The sequence below is a fragment of the mitochondrial genome of Penicillium lagena (assembly GCF_028827675.1).
Source record: "Penicillium lagena strain IBT 129212 utg000004c_segment0_segment0 mitochondrion, whole genome shotgun sequence".
In the NCBI taxonomy this organism is placed as follows: domain Eukaryota; kingdom Fungi; phylum Ascomycota; class Eurotiomycetes; order Eurotiales; family Aspergillaceae; genus Penicillium; species Penicillium lagena.
Window position 1 is genome coordinate 1 of NW_026623225.1, and position 11,793 is coordinate 11,793.

Sequence of the window (11,793 nt, forward strand, 5' to 3'; positions counted from 1 at the left end):
ACTGCTAACATATATAACATACCTAAACTATAATCAGATACAAATAACCCAGAACCAAAAGGAACTACTAAATAACCCAGTAAAGAGAAAATTAAAGTTATCATAGGTCCAAGGAAGAATAAGATTATATTAGCTTGTGTTGGTGCTACATACTCTTTTAATAATAGTTTTAAAGCATCAGCAAATGCTTGTAATAAACCGTAATAACCTACAGCATTAGGACCCAATCTTCTTTGCATACTGGCCATTGTTTTTCTTTCAGCTATAGTTACAAAAGCAACTGATAATAATGCTGGTACAATTAATAATAAACCTTCAATGATAGATATTAAACTTACCATTTTTAAATATTTTTTAGTATTATATCATACGTAAACATATATTTATATAGTATAACATGCAGTCTTATTTGATATATGTAAACGTATATGTATAAATACATTATTTAAACTCTGAATTAAATATACAAGCAGAGCTAAAAAATTAATTTGATATATTTAAGGTTTTATATTATTTTATAATAATAATTTACAATTATTTATTAGAATAAAAGGTAAGATATGTATCTATGTAGTGTTTTTTATTTAAAAATTTTTATAGGGACAACATAAATTAAATATATATAATAATTATATTTAAAGATGTCCGGGGAACTCGAATCCCTTTATTTCGATTTGCAATCGAAACGTAATACCCACTACTCAAACACCAACATATATAATATACATTGGTATATATTTACAAATATATACTTTAAATATTATATATATATATAATAATTATGTATGAAAAATAATACTTACATAGTCTTATATAGAATTATTATTTTTTAATAGCTAATTCTATTAAACTATTTTCTATTATACTAATAACAGGTACTATTACAAAGTAATGTGCAAAGTATAAAACAGTTGATATTTGTCCAAGTTCAATAAATGGTGTTTCAACGTGTTTTGCACCTATTTGCATTAATATTAAGAAATTAGCAACAAATACATAGAAAGCTATTTTACTTAAAGGTCTAAATTGTACTCCTCTTAGTTTAGATAAATCTGTTATAGGCATAACTAATAATGCTAATATAGCTGCAAACATAGCTATAACACCTAATAATTTATTAGGTATAGATCTTAAAATTGCATAGAATGGTAATAGATATCATTCTGGTACAATAGCTGGTGGTGTTTGCATAGGGTTAGCCATAACATAGTTTTCACTATCTCCTAATGCGTTAGGCATAAAGAAAACAAATATAGATAATACTATAAAGAATATAAATATAGTTACTAAATCTTTAAATACAAAGTATGGAGCAAAAGGCAATCTATCGTAATTACCTGAAATACCTAAAGGATTACCTGATCCTACTGTATCGTGCATAGCTATTAAGTGCATTAACACTAATGCAGCTAATACAAAAGGTAATAAGAAGTGTAAAGCAAAGAATCTATTTAATGTTGCATTATTAACTGAGAAACCTCCTCAAATAAATTCAACAATATCTTGACCTATTCAAGGTATAGCACTCATAAGATTAGTAATAACTGTAGCACCTCATAAACTCATTTGACCATAAGGTAAAACATATCCTAAAAAGGCTGTAGCCATCATTACTATAAATATTACTGTTCCTATAGCTCATGTTAAAGTTCTAGGTGATTTGTAAGATCCGTAATATAAACCTCTACCTATATGTAGATATACTAAGAAGAAGAAAGCTGAAGCTGTATTAGAGTGTAAATAACGTACTAATCAACCATTGTTAACGTCTCTCATTATATGTTCTACAGAATTAAATGCTTCTAAAACACTAGGTGTATAGTGCATAGCTAATGTAACTCCTGTTACTATTTGAATTATTAAACATACGGCTAATAATGAACCAAAATTTCATAAATAACTTAAATTAGCTGGTTGTGGTGAATCAACTACATAAGAATTCATTAATTTTAATAAAGGATGATTTTTAAAAATTCTCATTTTTTTTTTTTTTATTTTTTTATTTATGTTTTTACATATTCTCCTTATATCTAATTATATATATCTTAATAATTTAATATTTAAATTGTCAATCTAATAATTAAATAAAAAGAATTAAAATATTTTAATTCTTTTTATTATTTTAAAAGCACTTAATTGTACTTTATATACACATAATTATATATTATTTTTAACTTTATTATTAAATTATAATACACTTCTATATATATATATACTATATTGTATAATATACAAATATATATATATTATATTTACATACCACTAGGTACAAATAATACAATTGCTAATATATTAGACATATGTAATCATTCATTAGGCATAAACATAAATAAAAGAATAGTTAAAGTTAATATTGAAATAGTTATACTTAAAGAACCAGATAAAGAAGGTTTATTATTAAATTGTATATTATCTACTACTTTATTATTTTGTAAAACTAATGCTGGTATTCCTAAGAATAATTTTTTATATAAATAAGTAATTTTTGTATAAGAATGTTCACTAAAGAACATTGTTTTTACAATAAATAAATAATAAACAGCACTTATTACACTAGTTAATACTCCTATTAAAGTAAGGAAAACAAATCCTTCTTGTAAAGCAGCAGAGAATACCATCTGTTTTGCAAAGAATCCCATTAAAGGAGGTATACCTGCGAATGAGAATAAAGTAATAGTTAAACTTAAAGCTAATAAACTATTTATATGGAAATATCCTTTAAGTTGACTTATAAGTTGTATAGGTGAGTTATTTCTGTCTATTAATTTATTATGATAAACATTTTTATCTTCATATCCAAATAAACTATAACCTATAGCTACTAATAATATAAAGGCATTTAAGTTAGATAAACTATACTGAACTAAATAAAAGATAAATGATTGTATAGATTCTATACTATTAATAGTTAAAGCTAATAACATAAAACCTAAATGAGATATAGTACTATAAGCAAATAATCTTTTTATTCTAAATTGAGTTAAACCTAATACAGTTCCAATCACTAAAGATAATAAAGAACTAACTAATAAACTTGTAGTTCAAGAATATTGAGTTGTAATATATATACTATTAGTATAATGAACTAATTGTAATAATAATGTTAATATAGATATTTTAGCTATTATAGCTACAAAAGTAGTAACTATAGTAGGTATACCATCATAAACATCAGGAGATCAGAAATGGAATGGTGCTGCAGATATTTTAAATAATAATCCTATAGCTATTAATAATAAACAATAAGGTATATATGTTGTTATATCTTGTTCATTAAATATACCAGCTAAATTATTTATAACATAAAAACTATCTAAATAAGTAACACCTAAGTTAGCATATATTAAGGCTATACCTAATAATATAAAACAAGATGCTAATCCACCTAATAAGAAATAAGTTAAACCTGCTGAAGTAGAAGATTCTGAATTTCTATACATAGTACATAGTAAATATAAACCATAACTTTGTAATTCTATAGATAAAAAAATAGAAACTAAATCACTACTAGATATTAATAATAAACTACCTGTTATTATAAATAATAACATTAAAGTATACTCTATAATAGTATATTGTTCTCCTTTTTTTAATAAAAGATCGTTTATAGATTTATTTTCGTTATCAAACTGTACTTTTGTAAATAATAATCTATGTAAACTTGAATAACTGCTAGATATTAATTTTCTAGGGTAAAACCCTGTCATGTTCAATATTAATAAACTTATAGTAAATATTAATATATGAAAAAATTGTGTTATAGAGGATGTGTAAAATAAACCTCCAAATAACCCAATACCACTATCTAAGTATGTAATAAATAAATTATTGTATGATAAATAAATACAATAAAATAAAATAATTATTCCAACTCTACTATATAATATAGCCGTATCACGTCTAAAAGATATAGCATTAGATAATAATAAACAAAATATTGAGGATAAAAGCATTCCCAAAAAGAAGAAAATATAAATTTAAATTAAGCAAATATCAAAAAAACTATAATAATAATATATTATTTAGATGATAGATTACTACTTAATAAAGCAAATAATGTAAATATTACTAATATTAATAAATTATTATCATTATATGAGAAATATAATAAAGAAATATAGAATATTAAACCTATTAATACATATAAAGCATAAGTAGTTATAACACCTGTACTTAATTTACCTAAGCTATTACTTAAAGATAATAATCCTTTTTCTAAACCATAAGGTCCTACTAATTCTACAGAACCTTTATCTAGACTCTGAGTAGTTTGACCACCTAATTTTAAAACACCTTCTACAATATATTTATTATAGAATAATTCTATATAGAATCTTTGATTAAAGAAACTAAATATATTATAACCTAATTTTGAAAATTTAAAATTAATAAGTGATTTAGGTAAGAATTCAGATAATAATACAGATATTATACTTAATGAAACAGTAAATACAAAAGGTAAAAGTTTAAAGAATGTAGGTACAGCAAATTCAGTATCTAACATAATTTCATGACTAGGATGAATAAATAAACTATTATCTGCAAAGAAACCTGAACCTAAACCTATAAATATATCTTTAGTAATATATCCAAAGAATATAGAGAAAATAGATAAAATTATTAAAGGTGTAGTCAAGAATAAGTCACCCTCATGTGCATGTTTATAACTAGATAAAGGACCATTAGGATTAGCTAAGAATGTTAAATATAATACTTTAGCTGAATATAATGTAGTAAACATAGCACCTATTGTAGCAACAAAGTAAATTATTGTACCAGATAAGTAGAATTGTCCATAAGAAGACTCAAGAATAAAATCTTTAGAATAGAATCCTGTCATAAAAGGTACAGCTACTAAACTTAAAGAAGCTATTAACATAACTGAATAAGTTAAAGGTAAATACTCTCTTAAACCTCCATATTTTCTAAAATCTTGATTATCGGCTACTGCGTGTATAACTGAACCAGCACCTAAGAATAATAATGCTTTATAGAAAGCATGATTTACTAAATGGAATAACGCTAAATTATAACTAGATAAACCTATAGCTATAACCATCATACCTAACTGACTCATTGTTGAGTAAGCAATAACTTTTTTAATATCTTGTTGGAATAAACCAATTAAAGAACTAAATACTGTAGTTATTGCACCTAATCATAAACAAAGTACTAATACAGTTGAACTATATTCTATTAAAGGTGATGATCTCATTAATAAGTATACTCCAGCAGTAACCATAGTAGCTGCGTGAATTAAAGCAGATACTGGTGTAGGACCTTCCATAGCTTGTGGTAATCATATGTGTAAACCTACTTGTGAACTTTTAGCTGTAGCACCTATTAATAAACATATACCTATTATAGTTATTATGTTTTCATTATAAAATGGTGCTAATGCAAACACTGTTCCATAATCTATGTTACCAAAAGATCATAGTATAGCAAACATACCTACAGTTAGTAAACAATCACCTACTCTATTAGTTAATAAAGCTGAGATAGAACTTTGATTTGCTGCTATTCTAGTAAATCAAAAATTAACTAAAAGATATGAACATACACCAACACCTTCTCAACCTACGAACATTATTAGATAATTACTACCTGTTACAAGTATAATCATCATAAATGTGAATAAGCTTAAATAACTGAAAAATCTTTGATTGTGTGGGTCATGACTCATATAACTTATTGAATATATGTGTACTAAACTAGATACTATTAACACAGGTATCAACATTGATACTGTTAATGCATCAAATCTAAAATTTCATAGTACATAAAGTGATTCAACATCCACTCATCTTGCTATATTTATTGTTACAGGTATATTATTAAAACCTACTTCAAAAAAAGCTACTATAGCTAAAAGTGTTGTTATTATTACTGAACCACATGTAATAATATGTGCTCCAGTAACACCTATTTTTCTACCAAAGAAACCTGATACTATTGAACCTAATAAAGGTAAAATTATTAATGTTAAATACATTATTTATATTGTATTGAAATACTTCCTCTTAATCTATAATATGCAACTAATATACCTAAACCTATTGCAGATTCTGCTCCTGCTATTGTTAATATATAAACAGCAAATGTTTGTCCTAAAATATCATCAAAACTAAGTGAACTAATTAATATTAAATATGTTACTGATAATAACATAATTTCTATAGAGATTAGCATTAGTATAATATTTTTTCTATTTAAAACAAAACCTAATATTCCTATAAGAAATAAAAATATTGAAAAATTCATTATATATTTATATATATCTATATTTGATTTATCTATACTACATATAATTAATATTAATACTATAATATACTATATTATTAATATAGTATTGCTTTTATAATAACTATAAATTATAAACGTGTATAAGATTTGAACTTATATATACGTGTCCGTAGCACGTTATTTTACCATTAAATTAACACGCTAAAAAAAATATTTTCTATTTTTTTTTTAAGGATAAAATCCTATCATATTCAATATTAATAAACTTATAGTAAATATTAATATATGAAAAAAATTATGTTATAGAGGATGTGTAAAATAAACCTCCAAATAACCTAATCCTACTATATAAATATGTAAACATAATAAATATATATATATATATATATATTACTTATATAAGTAATATATAACATCATCATAAAAAGAAAATAAAATAATATCATTATCTGAACATAAATATAAAATTTTAAATTAAAAAAAAAATAATTGTTTTATTTTCTCTTTTTCATTTTCATCTTAACTCTTATTTCATCCTGATGTTTTTTCCTTTCTTCTGGATCGAGATTATTAAAATAATTTCTAATTTCTTCCTTCATTTGAGATTCTACAAGCAATTTATCTGGGCTTTTATAAGGTTCAAACCTTTTCTTATAACTTTCAACATAATCATACTTATGTTCCTGTCTTCTCGCTATTGTAACCTCATTTTTATGATGTAATATATAATTCATTACAGTACGTACATTATATATTTCTATTTTTGTTCCATCCGGAGAATATATACGACAAAATGGTTTATCCCCATATATATGATATGCATATTTTAATCCAAGTTCCCTATATATACGTATAGTATCACCTCTAACACTTATTGGATTATATGTGTGATAAGTTTCAGGGTAAACAACTCTATTACTAACACGATCAAAGTAAAGAAACTTTGGACCTGGTGGCGCTAATCTTACCGGCTTAAAATCTTTTCTATAATCTGGTTTTACGTATGGTCTTTCATTATTAGTTTCATCCTTATTATTAACCATAACTTCGGGTGCTCAATGTACTCTTTTTTTACCCTTAGATTTATTCGAATCTTCATTTTGATCATTATCCATATCTTCGGCCGCTATATATACTCTTTTTTTACCTTTAGATTTATTCGAATCTTCATTTTGATCTATTAAAGATTGATTACCTATAGGTGGTCTAGAATTACCACTACCTGAGGGTCCTCCACCAAAAGGATCTCCACCGAATGAATCACCACCACCTGAGTGAAAATACCCATACTGATGAGCTCCAGAAGAATTTCCACTTCCTGGAAACATGTTAACTTGATTAGGCTCACTAGATAATTCACCCATATAATTTATTAAAAATAAATTTAAAAACTCTGGAAGATATAACCAATTATTAGTTATACAACTATATAAGCAAAATACCCCTAAAATTATTCTATATGCTTGTAAAAGGTAATTAGGTAAATCTGGATTGTGATATATTCTGGATAAACAAAAACATTTATAATAAGTAATACTATTTATTAGCATTTGTGTATTATATATGATATATGTAATTTTAAATTTATTGTTAAAGATTTCATATTAAAAGAATAATAATAAGCTATTTATATATAAATAAATAGCTTATTATTTGATAATCTAATAATATGTTATCTCTATCTTGTATATTGTTTAACACAATTAAACAATACATAATTATTTAAAAAACACCTAGTTATATTTTATATATAATCCTAGATATTATTTATAATTATATCTATAATATCTCTATCCTTCCATTTGTTCTCTTAATCATAATAAGAAATCTTTAAGAGAAACAGATTGTATAGCGATAGGCATAGAACTATGTAGTATACCACAAATCTCTGAACATTGTCCAAAGAATGTACCAGGACGATTAACATAAACAGAAGCTTGATTTAATCTTCCTGGGTATGCATCAGCTTTAATACCTAAAGATGGACAAGCATATGAATGTATAACATCAGCTGAAGATATTACAATTCTAGTATGTGTTAATTCAGGTATAATAACTCTATTATCAACCTCTAACATTCTAAATTGACCATCTTCTAAGTCCTCTTCAGGTACTATATAAGAATCAAATTCTATAAATTCATCGTCAGCATTAGTAAAATCTGGATATTGGTAACTTCAATATCATTGATGACCTTCTGCATAAACAACTAATGAAGGATCAACTACTTCATCCATTAAATATAATAATTTGAATGAAGGGAATGCTATTAATATTAATATTAATGCAGGTGTAATAGTTCAAATTAATTCTATTAAAGTACCATGATTCATATATTTATGAGCTATTGGTGATTTTTTAGCTACATAGTCTTTTATTATAGTTATCATCATTCATGTAACTGTGAATAATATAATGGCTAAATAGAACATTATATTATTATGTAATTCTTCAATACCTTCCATTTGAGGTGAGGCACTATCTTGAAAATATAAACCCCAAGGTGTTGGAGCATCTAATTGTAAATTTAATATTAAATTAGTAAAAAACATATTTATCTTATTCTTGTAATTATTTGTTATTCTGATTTATGTTATTTAATTATTATACGTCGACACTATTTGAGTTATTTTTACAGAATATATCTATATACATTATATTTTAACTATATATTAAAGAATAACCATTTCAAGATTTAACGTTTAAATTTTGAACTTGTCTACTTTCTATTTTTAATGCGTTTTTTCCTAATTCAAATGCAAAACCTAAAGTTAGTACAAGGAAAAACACTAACATTATTAATAATCCATATATACCATTAGTATATGCACTAACAACATAAGGATAAACTAATAAAATTTCTAAATCAAATAATAAAAATAATAATGCAAATATAAAGAATGATATACTAAACTGTGTTCTATTTTGTCCTAAGAATGAATGAAAACCACATTCAAAAGCACTATCTTTTTCTTGATACGCATTATGCGGAGATAATATCAAATTTACTAATAATAATATAATTCCTAATACTGGAATTAAAAATAAGAAAAAAGTTGTTGTTGTCATATAATAATTTATTATATATTTAATTTCAATATTTATTTACCTCTCTGTTGTTCTTGTTATTATTATTTTGTACCACTATTTTATTAAAAAAAAAAAAAAAAATAGTTAAACTATAAAGATTAATTATCCATTATGATAATAATTATTTATAACTAACTATTTTTTTTTCGTGTATTAATATATAGCTTATTAAGCTACATATAATAATAAGAATGCCATCATTAAAGCAAACAATCCTGTTGCTTCAGCAAAAGCAAATCCTAAAATTGCATATGAAAACAATTGTCCTCTTAATGAAGGATTTCTTGCAACACCTAATATTAATGCACCGAAAACTACACCAATACCTACTCCTGCACCTATTAAACCCGTTGTAGCCATACCTGTTCCTATTATTTTTGCTGCTTGTAACATTTTTTATTAATTTTTTATTAAAATTTTTATAAAAGTAATTATAGTTAATATTAATATATTAACCCATGCAACAACTAATCCTAGTATCCCTTGATCATAAAAGTAGTCTTTCAAAAAAAAAAGATAAATATATACATATATACTACATTGTAGTTTATTCCATAATAATAAATTTATTATTTTAGGAATTTTGGAATATATTATCTATATTGTATACTACAACAGTTTAGATATTTATACATATATTTTATATATATGTATAGCTATTACTAATAAGTTAAAATAAATTTTATTTTAATATTTACCTATGATTGTAAAGGTAAACTAGCAAAAGCGTGTGGTTTTGGAGGACTAGTTAAACATCATTCTAAAGAAGTATTATTTCTAGTGAAGTATACTTGGAAAGTATCACTAAATAACTGTGGTATTAATCAAGGATATCTTGAAACAGCTTTTCCTTCTGTTAATTGTTTATATATAATAGTTAAGAAATATCATGTAGCTACTACACTAATAATAGAACCTACACTACTTACTAAGTTTCAACCATAGAAAGCATCAGGATAATCACTAATTCTTCTAGGCATACCTTGTAAACCTAAGAAATGTTGTGGGAAGAATGTTAAATTTACACCAATAAATAATATTCAGAAATGTACTTTAGCTGCAAATTGGTCGTAAGATAATCCTAATATTTTAGGTATTCAGAAGTATCAACCACTAAATAATGCAAATACAGCTCCCATAGATAATACATAATGGAAATGTGCTACAACATAGTAAGTATCATGGAAAGCAATATCAAGTGATGCATTAGCTAAAATAACACCACTTAAACCACCTATAGTGAATAAAACTACAAATCCTATTGCAAATAACAGAGGTGGTGTTATATGTAAAGATCCTCCATATAATGTAGCTAATCAACTAAATATTTTAATACCTGTAGGTACTGCAATAATTAATGTTGCGGCTGTAAAGTAAGCTCTAGTATCTACATCTAAACCAACTGTATACATGTGATGACTTCAAACTAAGAAACCTAATACACCAATAGACATCATAGCATAAACCATACCTAAGTAACCAAAAACGTTTTTACTTGATGATGCTGAAATTACTGTACTAATTATACCAAATCCTGGTATAATTAAAATATAAACTTCAGGATGTCCGAAGAATCAGAATAAGTGTTGGAATAATATAGGATCACCTCCACCTGCTGTTTCAAAGAATGATGTATTAAAATTTCTATCTGTTAAAATCATAGTAATACCACCAGCTAATACTGGTAATGATAATAATAATAACACTGCTGTGATTATTACTGCTCATCCAAATAATGCTAATTTGTGTAAACTTATACCTGGACTTCTCATATTTATTATAGTAGTTATAAAATTCATAGCTCCTAACATACTACTAATACCACTTAAGTGTAATCCAAAGATAGCTAAATCTACACTAGGACCACTGTGAGATTGTATACCTGATAATGGTGGGTATAATGTTCAACCTGTACCTGCACCATTTTCAATTGTTGCTGAGAATATGAATAAAAATAAACTAGGTACTAATAATCAGAAACTTATATTATTTAATCTAGGGAATGCCATATCTGGACCACCTACTAATAATGGTAATAAGAAATTACCAAAACCTCCTATTAAAGCTGGCATAACCATAAAGAATATCATCATTATAGCGTGTGCTGTAATTATACTATTATATAATTGATTATCTGAAATGTATTGTACACCAGGTCCTGATAATTCTAAACGTATCAATACAGAAAACGCTGTACCTATCAAACCTGAAAATAACGCAAACATTAAATATAAAGTACCAATATCTTTCGCATTAGATGATAAAAATCATCTTTCTGTTCATTCAGTAGGTTGTTTAAAAGTTAAAACTGATGAAGTATCAAGTGTACTTGTGTGTGCTTCATGCTTAAAACTTGTTGAAAAATTTCTTTTTCTATTTACTTGTTGTTGCGATTCTACTAACAAGAATATTAGTTTTTATTCTTTTTCTTTCTAATTTATACATATATATTAATTG

The 11,793-nt window shown here is 25.0% G+C and overlaps 1 protein-coding gene across 1 annotated transcript; it reads right to left on the reverse strand. All coding sequences in view use genetic code 4, as the record gives it.

The window, feature by feature from the left end:
* Positions 1-10,980: 10,980 nt before the first annotated feature.
* Positions 10,981-11,260, reverse strand: N7510_006649 (uncharacterized protein; the record flags this gene model as incomplete). The annotated part of the gene is made up of 2 exons: positions 10,981-11,140; positions 11,193-11,260. The coding sequence occupies 2 exons, from the start codon at positions 11,258-11,260 to the stop codon at positions 10,981-10,983; spliced, it is 228 nt and encodes a 75-aa protein (XP_056833123.1).
* Positions 11,261-11,793: the final 533 nt, after the last annotated feature.